Source organism: Panulirus ornatus, chromosome 26, assembly GCF_036320965.1.
Source record: "Panulirus ornatus isolate Po-2019 chromosome 26, ASM3632096v1, whole genome shotgun sequence".
NCBI lineage: Eukaryota > Metazoa > Arthropoda > Malacostraca > Decapoda > Palinuridae > Panulirus > Panulirus ornatus.
This window is the reverse complement of record NC_092249.1, coordinates 1,837,017-1,859,108: the sequence shown is the minus strand read 5'-3', so window position 1 is coordinate 1,859,108 and position 22,092 is coordinate 1,837,017. Positions and strand designations below refer to the sequence as shown.

At 45.5% G+C, this 22,092-nt stretch overlaps 1 protein-coding gene across 1 annotated transcript in view; it reads left to right on the top strand.

The window, feature by feature from the left end:
• The window catches only part of LOC139757455 (multiple PDZ domain protein-like), a 963,136-nt gene that overhangs the window by 835,047 nt on the left and 105,997 nt on the right, over positions 1–22,092 (top strand). The window contains exon 39 of the mRNA XM_071677982.1: positions 21,279–21,335. Coding sequence (XP_071534083.1) covers positions 21,279–21,335 — 57 coding nt within the window. The remainder of the gene's footprint in view (positions 1–21,278; positions 21,336–22,092) is intronic.

The window sequence follows — 22,092 nt, the reverse complement described above, 5'->3', positions numbered from 1 at the left end:
TAGTTTGAGCCTTGTAGGATTCGTCAGTACGAACACTGTAGGATGTCTCAGTCTGAACACTGTAGGATGCCCTAGTGTGTAGGATGCCTCAGTCGACCTTACGTATTCCTGTGAGCGTCGCGACCTCCGTTTGGAAACGTGCCATGAAATTGAGGACAGTCCTGAAGCGAGAGTATTGAACGGGGCCAAAAACCGAACCTCTTGTTTTGGAACAGTCGTCATCGCGTTTGTTCACAGGGGTGAAGCCCGGACCGGGCGCTCAGACCTCTTGAATGTTGCCGAGTCAGTTACTAAACGCAGTACATCGTAAACATAGTCAGATTACAGTACTTAGGTAACTGAGACCACGCGTCTTTTACCCTTTAGGAATATATATATATATATATATATATATATATATATATATATATATATATATATATATATATATATAAGATTTGTTTGATCATATAAGAATTATATATTTATCACTTGTCGTTTGAAATGTGAAGAGGAATTGTTGACCCACATTAAGTACCCCAGCCTAAGGTCTCGTGGTGGCAGACACCATTGTCTGGTCGAGACCCTGTGTTCATTACTGGGACGTCTCGAGCATTTCCTACTCCCGGGTTAATTATAATGGAAGCTGCCATTCCCAATGGAGAGTATTGCTCCATGCATCTGGGTCGCCTTTTCTCTCCCCATACCAAAAAAATAAGCTAGACTCTCCCCCACCCACATGCAGTAAGCTAAACCAGTTTTTACGTGTGTAGCAATCTAGACCCATTCTCCTCATGCAACAAGTTAAACCCGTTTTTCCCCTGTGCAACAGACTAGAGACATTCTCCCCATACAGCAAGCGAGGCCCATTTTTTATGTAGCCACACTTACCCATCATTATCCCCATACAAGCTACACCCATCCTCATACAATAAACTAAACTCCTTCCCCCAAGTCAGACTAAACCAGTTCCCCTCGTGTCACTAGCTAAACCCCTTCCCCAGAGACACAAACTAAACCAGTTTTCCTCATGTCACTGCTAAACCCCTTCCCCAGAGTCACAAACTAAACCAGTTTCCTCATGTCACTGCTAAACCCCTTCCCCAAAGTCACAAACTAAGCCAGTTTCCATCATGTTACTGCTAAACCCCTTTCCCAAAGTCACAAACTAAACCAGTTCCCTCATGTCACTAGCTAAACCCATTCCCCCAAGTCAGACTAAACCAGTTCCCCTCATGTCACTGCCAACTCCTCATGCCACTGATAATCCCATTGCTCCAAGTCAGAGACTAAACCTGTTCCCCTCATGTCACTAGCTAAACCAGTTCTCCCCCTTGCTACCAACGAAACGCCCTGCCTGCTTCCCTCCCTCGCCACACATGTCTACGGGAATCAGTCGTAACATTTCACTAGTCTAGTTGGACAATGATAGTTAGAGGTGAACAGATTTATTCCATATTTTTGAGGCGTACGGAAGGATGAGCGTTTATCAATGTTGATTGAAAGTGAGATTTGTTGATGTTAACTTTGGGTTAAGTAAGGACTTGTGCACGTTTTTAAAGTGTGGTGTGGGTTAAGTAAGGACTTGTTCACGTTTTCTGAGTGTGGTGTGGGTTAAGTAAGGACTTGTTCACGTTTTCTAAGTGTGGTGTGGATTAAGTAAGGACTTGTTCACGTTTTCTAAGTGTGGTGTGGGTTAAGTAAGGACTTGTTCACGTTTTCTAAGTGTGGTGTGGGTTAAGTAAGGACTCGGTCACGTTTTCTAAGTGTGGTGTGGGATAAGTAAGGACTTGTTCACGTTTTCTAAGTGTGGTGTGGGTTAAGTAAGGACTTGTTCACGTTTTCTAAGTGTGGTGTGGGTTAAGTAAGGACTTGTTCACGTTTTCTAAGTGTGGTGTGGGATAAGTAAGGACTTGTTCACGTTTTCTAAGTGTGGTGTGGGTTAAGTAAGGACTTGTTCACGTTTTCTAAGTGTGGTGTGGGTTAAGTAAGGACTTGTTCACGTTTTCTAAGTATGGTGTGGGTTAAGTAAGGACTTGTTCACGTTTTCTAAGTGTGGTGTGGGTTAAGTAAGGACTTGTTCACGTTTTCTAAGTGTGGTGTGGGTTAAGTAAGGACTTGTTCACGTTTTCTAAGTGTGGTGTGGGTTAAGTAAGGACTTGTTCACGTTTTCTAAGTGTGGTGTGCGTTAAGTAAGGACTTGTTCACGTTTTCTAAGTGTGGTGTGGGTTAAGTAAGGACTTGTTCACGTTTTCTAAGTGTGGTGTGGGTTAAGTAAGGACTTGTTCACGTTTTCTAAGTGTGGTGTGGGTTAAGTAAGGACTTGTTCACGTTTTCTAAGTGTGGTGTGCGTTAAGTAAGGACTTGTTCACGTTTTCTAAGTGTGGTGTGGGTTAAGTAAGGACTTGTTCACGTTTTCTAAGTGTGGTGTGGTTTAAGTAAGGACTTGTTCACGTTTTCTAAGTGTGGTGTGGGTTAAGTAAGGACTTGTTCACGTTTTCTAAGTGTGGTGTTTGTTGGAATTTGTTAGCGTTTTTTTTTTTACGGGGTGTCAGGCTTTGTTTACCTCGCCATTATCTGTGTTTGGAGGATTTGTTTAGTGTTAAATAAGTTAGGGTTTACCCTTACATGTGTTTGGGATAAATTAGGATTTGTTTAGTGTTAATTAAGTTAGGGTCTACTTTTACCTGTGTTTGGGATAAGTGAGGATTTAGTGGTGTTAACTATCTATGAATAATGTTAATGTTGGCTACATGTGGGTAAATCCAAACATGGCGTACCGGGTCGTGTTTCCAGGGTGTGTTTAGCCTGGCCAAACACCTGGACGACTGTGATTTTTAACGCTGGTCCTGTTATCATATTTCTGGCCAGTAGCCATCATGATATCAGGACGCCGTCGCTTGCTCTGAAATATTATTTATTTTCGTAATCACTACAGGCGGACGGGTCGAGTACGTGTTCACACACACACACACACACACACACACACACACACACACGGAGTTGGTAGATAGCCAAATGGTTTGACAGAGTCTGCTGGTCCCCCCCCCCCCTCTCTCTCTCTCTCTCTCTCTCTCTCTCTCTCTCTTTCTCTCTCTCTCTCTCTCTCTCTCTCTCTCTCTCTCTCTCTCTCTCTCTCTCTCTCTCTCTCTCTCTCTCTCTGCCCCGGGTGACGGAGCCATGGGATTGCTGAGGTACATTTCCCGTGGAGTTTCCTCCTGGGGATGGGAGAGGGGGGGGGAGGGGGGCTAGGCTAGGGTGGTCAGTGCCCCTCTCCCCCCCCCCCCCCCCCCCCCCCACACACACACACACACACTCACACACTTCAATTATATGGTAAACAGTAGCCTTATTGAGCATGAACGGCGCTACCCCCTTAACGCGGGGGGATCTCTGTGCCCCCAGATTAAGGGGGGATGGTGTCTCAGCGTACCGTCTTCCTCCCCCCCAGATTAAGGGGGGATGGTGTCTCAGCGTACCGTCTTCCTCCCCCCCAGATTAAGGGGGGATGGTGTCTCAGCGTACCGTCTTCCTCCCCCCCAGATTATGGAGTGGGGTGTAGGGGAGATGTGGTCCTCATGGGTGGAAATACGAAAGACCATGAAATTTTGTGGATATATCCATGACCAGTGTCGTATTGATTCATTTCAGTTGATATTTTCTTATAATTCAAAGCACATATTTATTGGCTAGGTTTGATTAAGACTTGCTTTTTAAAGTTCTTTTAGGAATATACAAGAATGAATACGAACTTTATTGCACTGTTTTGAGGGTTTAATAAGTGAAGTTTATTGGATACAAATTTATATACCATGATTTATACAAGCCTCTACATCTGTGCAGGTTTACATTGATGTATACGATGGTTATTGATGCTGGTGTATGTTTGACAAGATGGGGAGTCTGTAGGTTTTCGTATGTATGAGGCCAACATATGTATACATGTGTGGGTGTACATATGTATACATGTGTGGATGGAGTGTGTGGGCATATAGAAAATTAGACCAGTTACTGTATGCATGAAGAATATTCGACCAAGAGGGTTGTATGATTCATGAATATTCAGCCAGCGAGTGTATACATGAGGAAAATGAGGGAGGAAGGATATGTATGAAGGATGTGGAGGAAGCAGAGAGGCAGTCATTTACATAGAAGGAAATTGTGATGGATGGTGGGGGGGGGGGGGGAGGAAGAAGGGGCCTAGGATGATTAGTATGATGGATAGAGTGTTTGATGGGGACGGAGGGTTGGAAACCCGCCAGTTTGACTGCAGAGATCAAGGAAAACACGCCAGGGAAAGGTTTAAGGTGAAACACGCAGGGGGAAAGGCATGATGAAACACACTAGGGAAAGCTAAGGTGAAACTCATTAGGAAATCCCGTGAAACTTATTAGGAAATCCCCAAGATAAACCACACTAGGGGGGGAAGCATGATTATACACAACCCTTTTTCCAATACGAGTGTATGTAATGTGAAATATAATTAAAGGATTAATTTGTAATTAGTGTAATTCTGTCGGTTGGATTGGGAAGATGTTTTGCTCATTAAATTTCTGATTTTTTTTTTTTTTGAGAGAGAGAAATGGATTTAGGTAAGTGTTGAAGTGGTGGAAGGTGGATGTGTTGACGTGGTCCATGATGCTGTGGTAGAGGACAACCACACTCATCTCCAACAATCAGTGATGGTGGTGAGGTGTGTGGGGGGAGGCGCATGTGAACGTTGGCGAGGCCTTTTGGTATCTGTTTACCATGCTGTTGGTGAGTTGTTGGAGGAAGCGGGTCGTCCAGGCGGAGAAGAATGAGGTGTTGGTGGGAGAAGGTTCGGTTTTGTTGGAGAGTAAATGAGGCTAAGCGTTGGTGAATGTCCCTAGTGGTGGAGGAGTAAGACGAGGGATGGGTTGGTGGGGGAAGTGAATTATGATGGAGGTGCTGGTGATGGTGGAGCGGTGGAGACTGAAGGGGAGGCCACAGCAACATGTAACTGCTGTCATGGTTCATCATGCTGGAAAGAGTGTCAGAAAATGAGTTGGGGAACTTCCTGGCCGGTGACACCCCACCCCCCCCTTTCGTCTTTTGAGGCCAGCCAGCCAGCCTGGGGTTGTAGGCTCGTATGTTGTAGTTATATTATCGCCATAATTCTCATGTCTGTTGTAGTTGAACAGTATCTTAGCTGTACTTATAATTTTTGTTAAGTTCGACAGTTTCTGTCGGGGGAGAAATTCGATTAGTGATCTTAATTTTGTTAGTTAAAAAAAAAATGTGTTCCATTTCTCCCAAATGTTTTCATTGTCCGCTGATATCATGGGCGTTTTCCATATGTTTTCTCTATCGGGACGGTGTCATTATGTCCATACAGAGGCAAGGGATGGCACTGTATTGATATGCTGTTCGTAGTGCAGAAGTTAAAGAGTTGTATATCGTAAACATATACGAGAAATATTGTGTCATGGTCATAAGTGGAACCAGAAGGGTTGAGGATAGACTGGTATTATTACAGATAGTGACTCTAACCTCTAGTGTGTCGGGCGTGGGTCATCTATCCTTGACCTCTGTCCCAGCCTGATGGACGTGGCAGATCTATCCTTGACCCTCCCAACCCTAACCTGTGAAGCATATCGAAGGATCTATTCAGTGAGAGGAATCTATATCTCTCACACACTGGCCCGCTTCGCAATTATTCTGTTTTGTGCCCCTGTCGTTTATTTCATGACACGTTGTCTCTGTGAGGCAATTAGGGTCCTTGATTATGCATCGGGGTCAAAGGTGAACACCACCGGGGTAGGCTTAATTCCACGTCTATATCCTGACTGTTGAAAGATATAGACACAAACCTATACCGAAGTTATACATTGTATAGCACGGAGGGAAGAGTCTAGAGAAAAGACAGAGATGGTTTTTTTTTGGGGGGAGGGGAACTTAAGTTTATTGTTCGAGCGTTTAAGTTCTTGTATTTCAGTGGAGGGGATAATTATGGTGGAGAGGGAGGGAGAGGGGGGGAGTGTTAGAGTTGTGTGGACGAGATTTAGATTTTGAGGAGGTTTTGAAGGAGGCAAGGAGCGTGGTTGATGGTGACAGGGTTGTGGAGTGGGGTGGGGAGAGAGAGAGAGAGAGAAAGATACGACGCGAGAGAGAGAGAGAGAGAGAGAGAGAGAGAGAGAGAGAGAGAGAGAGAGAGAGAGAGAGAGAGAGAGAGAGCCAGGACACTCCACTCACTGAGTTAGGTACATCCTCAAATAATATTGGGAATCGATGATCTCCCATCCCGAGCCCCCTCCCTGCCCCCCCTTCCCCGGGGGTGGGGGGGGGGGGGGGCAAGACGGTTTCATTTCTGGCTTCCACTTGTCTCCCCGGAGGCCCCCCCCCCCCTCTACCCAAGCCCTCCTCCTCCTCCCGTCCAGGACGTACTGACGGGCGGGAGGATGTCACCTCCCGTTCGCAGGACACTCCTGGGGGGGGGGGGGACCACCGCAGGATCCTACCCCAGTTCCCGTGAGAGAGGGAAGGATGCGGCCTCTCACTCAGCGGATTCCTTGTGGGGTGGGTGGGGGGGGCGAGGCACGGAGGCATCCTTCGCCAGTAAACGCTTGGGAAGGATATAAACGTCCACTCGTAGGACCCCGGGGGAGCCCCCACGGGTGTGATGAAGACCCTCTCGTAGACAACAGACTTTGGGGACCCCAGACAGGGGTCACCTGTGGGACCAAGACCCCCTCTCCCCCCAAAAATAATAATAATAAATAATATATATATATATATATATATATATATATATATATATATATATATATATATATATATATATATATATATATATATTGGCCACAAAGACTTCAATTGTTGAATCTGTACTGTTGAATAAGACAGATTGAATTAAACGTCTTTAGAGAAGTTTAAACTTCTTGAGAGAGAGAGAGAAAGAGAGAGAGAGAGAGAGAGAGAGAGAGAGAGAGAGAGAGAGAGAGAGAGAGAGAGACCTCCAAGATGAATATCGCCCAGCCTTTCGGATGTGAAATCCTGGGTATTTTTTCCCCTAATGATAGATGTTTGCTTTTTTGGATGACCTGTGACCTGACGGGGCTATGTGCATTCGAACTTATGACCCGGCGGGTTTGTATAGTGGCCTGGCGAGGCGAGGCTTCGGTGTGACCTGTGACCTGGGTAGTCATATGTGCATTAAGGTGTTAACAAGGGTGAAATAACACGTGGCAGTCAGCTCTGGTGGGGCCAGTCACGTGTATAGCACTATATGTATAGTAATAAGAAGCCTTACATACACCACTTTAAACTAAGATGGGTACTGTCTCTTGGACAGTTTTATTAACCATATTAAGCACTTCCACACGAAAAATGTCCACGTTTAAAGTGTTGTTTGAATAATTTTTAAGAAGTTTTGGAAATTGATTATGTTTGTGATGGGTGGTTGTTGTCTAATTTGTTTTTTCTTCGCGTTTTCGTAAATTTATTGATATTTTTATGTAATAATTGCACAATTTCGTCATTTTTTTGTGTCTTGGTTGAGTGATTTTTCTTGTAAATTCCTAATTGTTGTCGAGTTTTCATAAATCCATATATTATTACATATTAATTTCATGGTTCTGTAACTCTGTTCTTGGAAGAGTAATTTCGTGTTTTCGTAAATTCATTTGTATTCAGTGATTTAGTGCTTTCGTAAAAGTGCGAAAAGAACGATAGCTTTTTCGAAGGTATTTTTTTTAGGTAAACTACGAAATACACTTACACTTTACATAGTGAATTTGCAGATGTCAATTTACAGGCACCGCAGCATTTACAGCCTGACTCCAATACATTTGCATGATGAATTTACATGGTACATAGTGCTGTCAGCCGTGAACTGATCATTCATTCATTCAGAGGCCGGATCGATGTGATGAATGACTCGAAGGTGCCCGAGTGAATGGTGAATTACTGACATCCTGTTCATTATGTAATGCAACATAACATGTTGGGCTAAAGTCGATGTATATATGTATGTATGTCTTTATGTGTGTTTTAATAGATGCTTTTTGGACTTTTGTGTGTGTAAGCTTCCGTGCCTCGGTAAAATAGTGTCTTATTTTTTATTAAAGAACAGATAGTATGTTTCTGAGTGTTGGGGCGGGTGTGAATACATGGGATGTCGCGTGGGCAACACCGATACTGTGTGTGGGTGGTTGCCAGTTCGTCAATACTTCGCCAATGGCGGGCGCGGGGCCGATGAATATTTAAGCTGGCGGCGCTCGTAAACAGGGATGGACAGACCTCTAGGTGCGTAAGCCGCCGCAGAACATCGATAGGTTCCAGGGAACAGGACAGTAGGTAGATATTATTCATGGGGACAGCCAGCCTTGGCTCGCTGTGTCAAGGTGGACCTCATGTTTCCATTGTGGCGGTATCTGGAAATGAGCGAGTTTGTTTACATAAGTAATTCAAAACGTGTTTTTTTGTTTCGTTTTGTTTGTTTGTTTTGCCAAATGTTTACAAGATCTGACTTGTAGCAGTTCTTGAAAACTGTATTATGTGCATGATATGGGTTTTACAGTTGTTAGTGCATGACTGAAACGTATAACTCTATGGATGTTGAAATCAGAAAATTAGGCAAAACCATTCGAATTTTGAATTAAGAAATTTTTGTAAAATGGTTTGGAGTATATATATATATATATATATATATATATATATATATATATATATATATATATATATAACATTTTGTGAAGCAGTCTAGATTTTGAAAATAACAGTGGGCAGAACAGTATGGAATTTATATTAGAAAATGGTCAAATGATACGGATTTTAAATTCATATCAAGAAGCGAAAAGTTATGATAATTCTGGCATTACCATAACCCGATAAATGGCTTCCATAACTCAAGGTTTAAGAAGTTGTATGTGAGGAGGTTAAGCTTTGGTGCGTAGTGCAATGCCATCACACGAAGTGATTGCCTCCATTACATATCTGCCCTAGTTTAAAAACCCATACTCAATAGATATATTCTTCCGAATAAATCTTGTGGCCTGTTATTATTTATTATTAATGTAAGGATTTATTTCGCTGTCTCTATAGACCATTTTTTTTTTTTTTTTTTCGCTTGCACCTGAGGTTTGAAGGCTTGGAGACCCGTCCGTGTGCTTGCTGTTCGCGGAACCGGCTGGTTCTCTGTTAGTTTTGAACGTCGGCGAATTCCACTCCAGCCCAGAGAGTCAATTTCCAGCGCCCAGACGGTTTAAATCATTTTCCATATTATAGTATGAATAAGTAATGAGGTAATTGCCCAGCGCCGGGACTTATGATAGAGTAACTTTTTTAAGTAAGTAGGATGGTGAAGTTGGGAAATCTGTTGTATGTTGCGATGGTGTGGGGTTTTAAGTGTTGTATTTCCAAATGTTTTTATATTAAGCGTTAATCGTATTACGATGGACAGGATTGATGTTGAAATGTTTAGCTGCTGTTGTGTGTCTCATGTTAAATTCGTTAATTAACCGTCATCCGGAAGTAATTTTTCCTGTCATTATTGCGGAATGTTTGCTGATAATGGAGGTTGTAGTGGATAAGTGAGTTAATGAGAGAAGCAGCATTGAGAAAATACATTGTTACGTTGAAGAAAATATCCAGCGTGGCTATTCATCTATTATTATTCACTATCTCGGAACATAATACAATTACCTAAAGTTTGATTATACTGAAAATACGAATAATTCCGGATCGTGTTGTTAAGTGTTTAAAAGAAATTAACTTGGCCGGTAAACGCTTCAAAACACTTTCCAATATATTTAGGGGGATGGAAGCCTACTCACGCGTATTGTAAACATTTTATTAGTCAGTAAATGGTTTAAAATGAGGAGCGTCATTAGTGCGTGATAGTATTGGGAGATGTGAAATGTCTGTTGCAGTGTAGAAATGTTGTGTGTGCCATTGCATGGCATGTGACAGGCTTGGGTCATCCAAATATTTGATTACATTTTTTTGGTAAGGTAACTAAATACAGTCGAATGCCTGTGTGTATTTTCAGGCTTTAGCAGATATGAATTCAGTTAATCATAATTAGTTATATTATCATTATTATTTTTATTATTATTATTATTATTATTATTATTATTATTATTATTATTATTATCGGTTTTTTGTGCATTATACATGAGGGTTGGAGAGTGAATGTGAGCCACTTAGACGGAAAACGGGGGTTCAGTACGAGAAAAAATTAGATTAGAAAAAGTATAAATTGTTGCATATATTACATCGCTCCGTTATACCTCTTGATATTTCGAGGATAAGGTATACTATGGGTTGTATATACGGCAGCATATCGCAGGGGCGCTGTTTCCTTTATAAGACACGCACACACACACACACACACACACACACACACACACACACACACACACACACACACACACACACACACACACACACACACATACCACAGGACTACTTACTTTTGTAGTAGAAGTCGGTTTTTGGAGTCTAAAACATAGCCAGCCAAGACGCCAGCCCTCACGACCAGCATGGTAATCCCCCGAAGCGTGCATTCAACCGTAAAGTTGAGAATCGCGTGCCACCCCATTGTACCCTGAGCCCTTCTGGTATTGAGTGGGTGGTCCTGGTTGAACCACGTGGTAAATGTCAAGTGGCCCGTAACTCGCCTCGATGGTGAGTTACGGGCCGGCTGAGTTACCATAATATCCTTGAACGGAGTCACACTGGAGTTAACCCGGTAATATTGCTTTTCATATTCCCAGTAATTAAAAGTGCGGCTGAATGACATAGAGTTCATTGTGTCAATTTACGCAACTGAAATATGATATATTTCATGCAGTCGTGTATTATGGCCATACAGATGAATTTATTCAGTTCTTGCAATATTACAAAATATATTTATATATGTATATGTATATATATATATATGTATATATATATATATATATATATATATATATATATATATATATATATATATATATATATATATATATATATATATTTTCTTTTTTTTTCCCGTTTTCGCCGATGCAATAAAGGCGTATTTGAATATTTTGTGAGGCGGGACATGCTGACGATACAGCATCGTGTGGCCAGTGTGGCCTGGAGTTGGATGGCCAAGAGCGAGAGGGACTGATACCCCGGATGGCCAAGTGTGGCCCTGTGTTGCATCCGCTGTGTTGTGGTGTTGGGGTTGTATGTGTGTTGTGACTCGTTGGATGGATTCCTGGACCTGGTTGTGTTGTGTTGTGTTGTATTTTGTGATGATTCTGTTCTCAAGTATTGTAGTTAGTGATGGTTTATCGAGTTGTGTAGACCATGTGATGTGTGACGTGTGGACCCATGTGATGTATAATGTCTTCTTCCTATTGACGTGCCATTGATTATTACAAATATGTGGATCAACACGACTGCTAGATGAACCAGCAGTGCCATCGCTCACTGCTCTCTTATGTCACTGTCATGCCGGTCGTACGCCTCCTGTACACACACACACACACACACACACACACACACACACACACACACAGACTCGTGTCTGTTCTACACATCAAATCTTTTTTCCTCCTATTCTCGTAGCCTGTGATGCTGTGTGTGTGTCACTCTCTATCCTCACTATTCCCAGTGGCACAGGAGGGATGGCTGGCTAGCCAACAGACCTCGTAATTCTATTCCCTAGTGGTGTTTTTTTTTCTATCTTTCATTATGTTCTGGTGTGTGGCAAGACTGGGTTCCTGTATTGCGTTTGGTGTTGAGTTTCATTGTCATCATTCGCTTCTGTCTAGTATGATTTCCATCCCTTCTCCTCTGCCCCATTTTCTGTCCATTTCGTGTTCCATCGTCTGCCCTCTTTATTTCCCTTCTTCCCTGTATTCTACCCCTTCTTTTCCTCTTCCGTCTCCCGTTTTTCTTTCCCTTCTCTTCCATCTTCTTCGCTCCTCCTGTTCCATCTTTTTCCTCTTTATTCCTTCCCATCCCCTCTCTCTTCCTTTCTTCTCTTCCCTCACTTCACTCCTCTCCTTCTCCTCATCCGTCTTTTCTTTGTCTCCCCTTTCCTTTTCCATCTCATCTTCCCGCTTTTTTTTCCCCGTTTCCCCTGTTCCATCCTCCCCATTCTTCGTGTCTCCTCCTCGTCTGCCTTCCTTATACTGCTCCCCTTCCAGACGTCCCACCCCACTTTCCCAATCCTTCTCCCAGCCTTCCATCTCCCCCACTCACTCTCCCGGCCACAGCCATGCTCCCCTCAACTCTCACCTCTCCTCCCCTCGTATAACCTTTCAGTCGTATAGATTTTCACCTTCAGGTTTTTACCATGATCGTACATTTGATATACGATATTTTCAGTGATTCATCATCGTTCGTGAAGACATGAAGAACCTTTGTCTCGTGTGCTTCTGCTTCTTATGGTCCAGTCTCCACTCTGCGCCTTTTTTGTCTTTTTTTTACTTTCGTTTATAGTCTCTGCGTTACTTATTTAACTCTCATTCATTCCGTTATTCATTTTACACGTTCTGTAAATGGGGATTCGTATTCTTACATGATCTTTGCCTCTTCTATTGTTTGTCTACTTCTACGCATCATTATCTGTTCGTTATTAAATTTTTTTTTTGTTTCGTCTTCGATTATTTGCTCTCAAGGCTACATTATCTCGTGCGACAAATTGCGCTAAACCCAAACTTATTATAAGTTCCTGATTAAGTTCCTCTGTGTCCTGAAGTCGTCCATCCTTAACCAGCTGGTCTTTGGCGGGTAGTTTACAACAGTCTTGACTTTCCGAGGTTGTTAGAGGTCGGGGACCACCCAAATCGTGGCAGACAGTGTTTAGTGCCCCAGAGGCAAACGATGGTTGGAGGTAGTTGGAGAAACCATGTCTGTCTTGTGAGTGGTTATGTCTTCCAACCGCTGGCGTGGGCCTAGGTAGGTTTGATATGGAAAAAGGAATTGAATTTGTCATAGTTTTAGCCTCAGTCTACGATGTCTGGTGAGGTTTTAGCCATTGGCTGTTCTCAGAAAAGAAGAAATCTTTTACGACTTTGTGGATGGTGTAGGTTGTCTATACTGCATTCTAAGCCATAGATTTAGTTTTTTCTAACTTTCTAACCGTCTTTAGCGTCATAGGTCGTTAGGAGCGTTTGGAAGGGAGATGAAATACATTTATATATTTTTTCTTCTTCCTTCCTCTCTTCCTTCCTGTCTCGTTCAAAATACCGCAGTCGCAAAGGGAGAGAATGAATAAATCTCGGAGCGTTTAGGGAGAATAGATCTCGGAGCGTTTAGGGAGAATAAATCTTGGGGCGTTTAGGGAGAATAAATTTGTGCCATTTACCGGGGCGAGATCTGTCTGCAGGGCGGCTGTCTGGCTGTGACGAGGGATGACCTGGTTCTTGCCCAGTGTGAGGCGTCAGGGCGCGGCCCTTGCCCTGGTAACCAAGGCCCTGAGCGACAGCGGACCCTGGTTCTTCTCAAGGTTAAGAAGGTAAGGCTCGTGTGTGCAGGCCTTCCGCTCAAGTCCCACCTCCCACTCATCTTGTGTGCAGCCTTTGAGTTCAAGCCCCCCCCCCCCTGATACTGAGTGCAGCTTTGCGTTCAAGCCCCCCTCGCATGAGTGGAGCCTTTGCGTTCAAGGTCCTCATCTTGAGGGCAGCCTTACGTTCAAGCCCCTCATCTGAGCGCCGCCTTTGCGTTCAAGCCCCCTCGCTTGAGTGCAGCCTTTGCGTTCAAGACTTCCATCTTCATTCAGCTTTGCTGTGAGAACGTAGCTCGTGTCTCTGTCTCTTCATTCAGCAGTTCTTCTGTCGTTTGAGCCCTGAGTTCAAGCAGGCAAACGCCGCCTTGCGTTCAATGCCATTGTGTTGCCAGAGTCGCTTGCGAGTGAGAGAAAGATTCTCTCTCTCTCTCTCTCTCTCTCTCTTTTTCTTTTAGCTTTATTTCTTGTACATTCGCGGGTCTTCCTCTCGCTGTGTGTTCTGGTTTGAAGCGGGTTCATTGTCCGGTGTTGGGGGGGGGGGGGGGGGTAATGCTTTTGTTTGAGGCTGGTTTGACATGTGGTTTGTGTGTGGTTTGCTCTACGGCATTTGAAGCCTTTAATTTTTTTTCAAAGTGTGTTTTTTTTCTGTGATTTGCTTCAGCTCTCGTATAAGAACAAGTTAAGCTGTTATTATCATTATCATTATTATTATGGTTATTATTATTGTTATTATTATTATAATTATTTTTATTTACGCTCTTGAGTAGCTGTGAGTACAATGATTTCTTCTTGCTTTCATATGAGAAAAGTTGTTTTATTATTTTTATTATTATTATTATTATTTTAATTATTATTATTATTATTATTATTATTATTATTATTATTATTATTGTGTATCTGTAACAACTCAACACTAAGATCAAATGCTATAGTGAGCATCCTAGTACATTGTTCTGTCTCCTGTCAGACACCGTACTGTCTCCTGACGGTGGTGTCAGCTGGCGTGACGGACTGACAGTCTTTACCGTCTCCTGGTGTGCTGGTGTCAGACAACCCACTCGTACCGTACCGTGTGAGGCTTCGCGTTCGTCCGCATCTTTGAACGCCAGGGTTAACGTGCGCTCGCTCGGAGGTCGCCGCTGATACACGGTAAAGCACAGGTCCCTCATATGCAATAAAACACTGGGGAAAAGATTGGTCTTTCGCGCTGCATCAGGGGCGAGGAAGATATCGGGAAGTACCCATGAATATTCCCGAATATTTCCAATCTGGGGAGAGATTTATAGAAGCTTTTTGCTCGTCTGTCGGCACCAGGCTGTGCCTCGCTGACGTACACGGGTTTTGCGGTTCCTTTTTAATGCTAAAGGTCTGACCTTCTCGTTCAGCGGAGTTACCCCCTCGCAGACACGACCCTTACCCCTTTAATTCGTGGATTCTCAAAGGCCTTTCCCTCCATTTCCCCATTACATTGATTCATAGTTATCACCCTCTCTCTCTCTCTCCTCCCTTTAATTTAAGCGTAAATCTTGTTACTCTGTTGTCGAACACTTTACCATACGTACCATAGTTCTTACCGACACTGCCTTATCGTGTATAGCTTTATTTTCACCCAAGTGGCTTAGCTGCGCATATAGCTTTATTTGCACTCAACCTGATAAGTCAAGGGCTGTCTTTGTACTTAGACTATATTGTGATCCTCGGCCGTACGTGCACTGTGGCCTTATATTTGGTGACGGTGGGGACTTACCCTTGGCCGGGTGTGTGTGTCTGGGGGGGTGGGGGCTGGGGGGGTTGTATTGGGAGAGGCAGAGAAAGAGAGTGCCATTGTATCCCCCCCCCTCCCCCTCTCCTCCCCGGGTCATGGGTAAGGCCAACCTGTTGTTGTGTTTTGGCATTTTGTTGACCCCCCACTGACGAATGGATCTTGGGAGGGGTAGGTGAAGGGGGGGGGGGGTATTTGGGTACAGGTAACATGGTTTTACTTTAGCGTAGGGAAGCGCTGGGGTATACATACCGGTAGTCCGGTGTATACCTTAACGTGGGCATATACCAGCAGCTTCGTATATACCTGAGCGTGAGGGGATACCCCTCTGCTTGGACTTAGGTCAGCGTGAGGTTATGTAGGATGGTGATATGATCGTCTGTGGACGTGTTTATACATGGTATACATGGCTAGATCGTCTGTGGACGTATAAATACATGGTATACATGGCTATAGCGTCTGTGGACTTGTGTATACATGGCTAGATCGTCTGTGGACGTGTGTATACATGGTATACATGGCTAGATCGTCTGTGGACGTATGCATACATGGTATACATGGCTAGATCGTCTATGGACGTGTGTCCTTTTACGTACGTGGACGTAGGTCTGCATGGTATACATGGCTAAGATACATGCGTGCGCCGTGCGTATATGTATAGAAATCCGAGGAAGGTTCGTGTGTGTTGTGAGTTGATGCACTTTCTGACGTGATTTGTTTATGCGACTTCCTCGTACGCGCAGCCAGGACAGCGGTATAACAGATGGCTGTACAGTCGTAACCTTTACGCCAGCGTGTCGGTTTGAATCCTCTCGTAAATAAATAGAAAACAGCATAATTCGTCTCCGGCTGACGGGTGATGGGGTTGCCCTGTAAGCATTACACATGCTAAATGTCAAAGCATTGAGCATGATGCTGTGTGTGTGTGTGTATATACCTGTGGTGTTTATTGGAATTGTACATCAGTGGGATCAGGAACCCTTCTGTAAGCGGGGAATCCGATCTTCTTTTGTTCGCATGTCGGCGCGATCCTCCGCTTCGGCTGCTCTTCTTCCCAAGGGTGTTCGATCCTCGTTCGTTACGGGTCCGCTTGTCTTTCATCTGACGTGCGATGGTAATGATGATTGATGGATTATTGAATTGGTTTCAGCTAAAGGTTGAAGTTATCGAGAAAATGCGTATTCCATTGAGTAATGAGAGTTGTAGAAAGGGGTTTGTGTGTGTGTGTGTATGTTCCAGTTTTTAATGTTAGGGTTTCTGCAGACTTATACGCATGCGCACAGTGAGTGTGTTTGTGTGTGTGTGTGTGTGTGTGTGTTTGGTTATATATGTTATTTCGGGCCTCATTGCTCTCATTGTGTCGGTCTCTCTCGTCGCATATCGGCTCTCGATCCGGCCCCGTGGCCTTTGTAGGAGAATTCGATTCCATTAAATGATTGATATGAACTCCGCATCTGAGCTGCTGGACACGTGTTAGTCGACTTACCATTCACAGTCGTTATTTTCTTCTATATATATATACAGTCAACAGCTTTTACGATCTGGTGGACATGAAGGATTTGTCTTGTGTCGCCGGCAAGATGCGAGACCCCTGGGACCAACAGTGAGATAATGGGAAGGCTCCGTAGCTACTTTGGCATTCACCAGGCCCTCGACGCTACTTGAGGAAAGGCATTTCCATAGGAAGCTGTTGTAAACTTGAGCAACGCATTGCCTTGTGGACGGCAGGAGACACTGCGTTGCAGGTGGTGGCCAAGGGACGGTAGTAGGGGACGTGGACGTGTTGTCGCCTTGATACAAAGCTCTGTGGCCCTTATCCCTGAAGCAGCGGATGCGTGTGGGGTCCTCTCCCTATGTAGTGGGTGTCGGAGCTTTTCCCTTGAAGCGGCGGGCGGGTCCCCAGTCTCTCCTCCGGGAGTAGTGGACGTGTTGTGGTGGCCATCGTCTGGAGTGGTCGGCCTTTTTTTCTGGGGGAGGAGGGACAGCGTTGTACTCGAGACTCCGGTCGCCGTCACTCGTGAGTGCCTCCGGCGCAGAGTGCGTGTTCCGGGAGCGCTGCCTCGCCATCACCGCGGAGTGCGTCGCATGGGAGGGTGCGTCCGGGAACTGGGCCCCCATGACTGCGTCGTGATGGTGAGGGCGACCCGTCGTCGCCCGCTGGAGGCCTGTGTGCGCCCGCGGTGCTGAGAGGCGTCCGGCCACAGCATCATGCCCTCATGGACGTCATTTGGTACCCGTCCCTTCGCTGCACCACCCGACTGGTAAGTCCCCCTCTCCCGCCACCACTGCGACAACACCTTCCAAGGCGCCAACACTGGTAAGTCGTCGTTCCTCCACCGACGTCTTGGTGCATCATTGACCCCCTAGCTCAGCAAGCTTGGACCCCAGCCCAAGCTGTGGTGTAGAGGGTATGTTGTAAATCAAAGCTACCTAAATCCCAGGTCACCACAGCTTAGGTCACCATCACCGGTAAGTTCCTCTCCACCATCGCCTCTACCACAGCTAAAACCCAGCAGCGCCACGGCACCAGTTCACCATTTCTGGTAAGTTCCACCTGTACGTCATGAATCATCAGGACAGATGCCATGGTGTAGTCTTGGGAGGGGGGGGGGGGGTCATGCACCCTTGACCTCTCGTCTGGTAAGGCGTGTGTCAGCTCCAACAACCACAGTATGGGCTGGACAACAGTTTAACCATCTCCTTATCTGTAAATGACGAGGGACGTTTTTAGAGAGTCTGTAGTTTTAAGTGAAGATGTGCGTTTTTAAGTAGCTGTATTTTTAAGAATACTGGCTCGTATACTTGTACTGCTGTGTCTTTAAAGGGTCCACTCAGAGAGAAAATGTGTAACTCTAAAACGGGAGATGTAACTGGGATATACAACGAACAGAAAGTGTAGCTTTGAGAACGGTGTAGCCAACAGGAAGTGTAGCCTGAAAAAGGAGATAACCAAGTGCAGACGTAGCCGTTAAAGGGGATGCAGCCGTCAGCAAGTATATCCTTAAAAGGGGCAGAACCAATAGCAGGTGGGTACCTGAAATACAACCACCATCAGTGGTTGTAGTCTTGATACACAACCATCAGTGGCTGAAGCCCTGAAATACAACCATCAGTGGCTGAAGCCCTGAAATACAACCATCAGTGGCTGTAGCCCTGAAATACAACCGTATAGTGGCTGTAGCCCTGAAATACAACCGTATGGTGTCTGTAGCACCGAAAAAGGGAATACAACCATCAGTAGTGACTTTCCTAAAGAAAAAGGATATTTCCAAAGGAACTTTTACACTCGCGGTGTGTAACTCAGAAACAGCAAGAGTTCCATATCTTGGGAAGGCGGCGGGCGGCCACAGCGCCCGGAACGCTCCAGGCGCGCCTATTGTCAAGAAACAGATCCTTTCAAGGACTCTGGCGGCGGCGAGGTCGCAGGATCGTAAGAGCATCCTACCGCATCGCGCCACAGAGAGGTGGGTGGAGGAGAGGTATATGATCGCCACCCGTCCTGCATGGAAGATTTATCCAGCGTTATTTCCCTTGAGCGCGACGGTGCGACCGTTGAACACGACGGTACGACCGTTGAGCACGACGTTACGACCCTTGAGCACGACGGTACGACCCTTGAACACAACGGTACGACCCTTGAGCACGACGGTACGATCCTTGAGCACAACGGTACGATCCTTGAACACGACGGTACGATCGTTGAGCACGATGGTACGACCGTTGAGCACGACGGTACGACTCTTGAACACGACGCTACGACCGTTGAGCACGACGGTACGACCCTTGAACACAACGGTACGACCCTTGAGCACGACGGTACGATCCTTGAGCACGACGGTACGATCCTTGAACACGACGGTACGATCGTTGAGCACGATGGTACGACCGTTGAGCACGACGGTACGACCCTTAAGCACGACGGTACGATCCTTGAACACGACGGTACGACCGTTGAGCACGACGGTACGACCCTAGAACACGACGGTACGACCCTTGAGCACGACGGCACGATCCTTGAACACGACGGTACGACCCCTGAGCACGACGATACGACCCTAGAACACGACGGTACGACCCTTGAGCACGACGGTACGACCGGTGTGCGCAGTTTTGCAACCCTTGGGTGTGATGGTCTTGATCATCTGACTTGACCCCTAAAGGTCAGGTCAGAGTTTATCCTATCATCCCCAGGCATAATACACCGTCGTGCTCAGGGGCGGCGCCATTGTGCTTGAGGGGTCGTACCGTCGTTCTCAAGGGTCGTACCATCGTGCTCAAGGGTTGTACCGTCGTGCTCAAGGGTCGTACCGTCGTGCTCAAGGGTCGCACCGTCGTGCTCAAGGGTCGCACCGTCGTGCTCAGGGGATGAAACATTTTCATTACATAAAAAAAAATTGAGCATTTCATCTATAAATCCAAAGGGAAAAAAAAACACCAGAATCATAAGATTTTATCCCCCAGCTCCAAAAGAGGAAGTGAGAGAGAGATGTTCCCTCCCTGTGTGTGTGTGGGTAGAGTCTGGCCACACCAGACCAGACGCATTGTGGCCGGGATGGTATGGCGCGTGTTTACGCCCTTGGTAAATACGTCAGCAGTGCGGTAGATGGCGAGGAGACTTGGAGAGCAGCGAGGAGTCCTGCTGCTTCCCTCCCACCCGAATGTGCAGCGTTTGGGTGGGTTTAGTGGTGCTGGCGAGCCGGGGAGAGAAATGTGATGGCCGGCCGCAAATGTGCAATGAAAAACACTCGCACACGATTATGCTCCCTCCACACACACACACACACACACACACACAGTTTCTTACCCTAGGATCCTCTCTTTTATGGGGCTCTTTGCAGCGCTCAGGAAGCCAGCCACGTCCGCTGGGCTTGGACCTCCACAGTGTCAAGAAGTAGCTTTATGGTGAACGTTCGAGTTAGCGTGACCATTTGACGGGAGAGAGAGAGAGAGAGAGAGAGAGAGAGAGAGAGAGAGAGAGAGACGACTGAGAGATGGTTCACCACACCGCTCGCTCCATCAGCTCGGCGCCGGATTGCACAGATGTGTCGACTGTGATCGCCGCTCAGCAACATGCTCGTGGATCGCGGATGCAAATGACGATAAACACTCCACTGGAGAAAAAAAAATAAAACCATTAAACACACCCCGGGTGAAGGGCATATTTGGGGAGCTCTCTCTCCCACGGCGGCAAATACGCCACCTGGAAACGTCACAAATGCAAACAATGATGGAGTTTGTGTCAGTTTTATCAACGATAAGGGTCGCTCTGGGCAGGGAGGAGGGGGAGGGGGGTGGCGTTACCCAAAAGAATGGAGGTTAGGGTAAGAGAGGTAAACAAGGGGAGGATGAAGATAGTAAACTCTCACCTCTCCTGATGACCTGGACGACCTGATGGAAAAAAAGGGAAAAAGTTGGAAAAAGAAATAAAGCGTTGGATGTCGTCTCCTGGATCCACAAGCGCGGGCACGGTGGACCTCAGCGAGAAAGACGATTCCCTTACGCGGCGCGTCCGTCGCCTGGTTGCTCCCTGACTCCGTGCGACGGTACGACGCCGGAGCACGACTCCGCTGCGACCCTCGTCCGACGCCGCGAAGCCTTTGGACGAGGCGGGACGCGGTGGCTGAGCGTGGCTGTGTGGTACCTGCGTGAGCATGGCGGTACGACCTTTCCCCAGAGACCACGCAGTCGTACCAAGTGGTCGTCGTGCTTCAAGCGTTGCGCCGACGTGCTCATGAGCCGTGCCGTCGTACTCAGGAGCCCATAGCGTTCGTATTTGAGGTGGCCAGGAAAGCAGATATAGCGTCAAGGGTACCAATAGTGCATTTTCCTTTAATTTATTGTTATATGATTTTAATGTTTACGTGTGGAATTTACATACTGAATGGCACATTGATTTTTCCATGGTTCGGGATGAATTGTGTGTCGTCAGTTTTCTTTTTAGAATCTCCCAGAGGTTTTATTGTTCACGTTGAGAATTAGTGATTGGCATCGGGATGGAACACTGTGTTGGGTATGATTAATTGCACACTGTTTGTTGTTATTTCAATGTCTCGATGTGATGTGTTGCACTAATGTTTGCGTTGTTTCTTTCAGACACCAGAGGAGAAATATGCCCGCTTCAAAGGCCTTACCAACATTGTTATGAAGAAGGTAAGTGAAGATAACTTCTACTGTGTTCCTCTCTCTCTTTCACCCATGCAGATATCTTGACCTAACATAACCTCAAGATATCTTATGCTAGATAAAATCATTCACTTCATTTGGGTAAGTCAAGATAGCTCATGTTATGTTCATTCTTCCTCTCTCACACGCACATATGCGGGTATGTTCACCTCTGATAACCTCATGTGGATATATTTCCCTAGCTTGGGTATCCCGTAAGTGGATAAATCCACATGGGTGCCTTATATGTGATATATTTGCCAAGAGGATACCGCACATCCACTGGTATAACGAAGCTCTACAGGTATTCCCGGATCCGTCTACTATCCACAAGCGGATGTCCCATCCATTTTGCCGTGGATGCGATGCCTGTTTCAGAGCCCCCGGCCTGTTCGGGTAGACCCCAGTCTTTCCTCTCAACTCGTTCAAACTTCAGAAATCTGAAGTTCATCTCTGTGTTCTGAAGAGGATGGGAAGCCAACTCAAACTTGGCTTGTCTGAGAAAATGTTAGGATTTTAGAGTAAAAGTTTTCATTTGTTAGATCTGCTTTGATCTTGTAAATTACTTTTAAGTTCAGAATGCAAAGTTTTAGCTCTTGTCTTTCATTATAAGTCATTTTGTTTAATTGAATTGCTGCAATTTGTTTTGTTTTATGTCTGTCTTATATTATAGTGAATTACCGCTTTATTAGATGATTTCTTAAATGCATTTTGATTGTTCCTGAGTTTTGTGATATATGTCGAC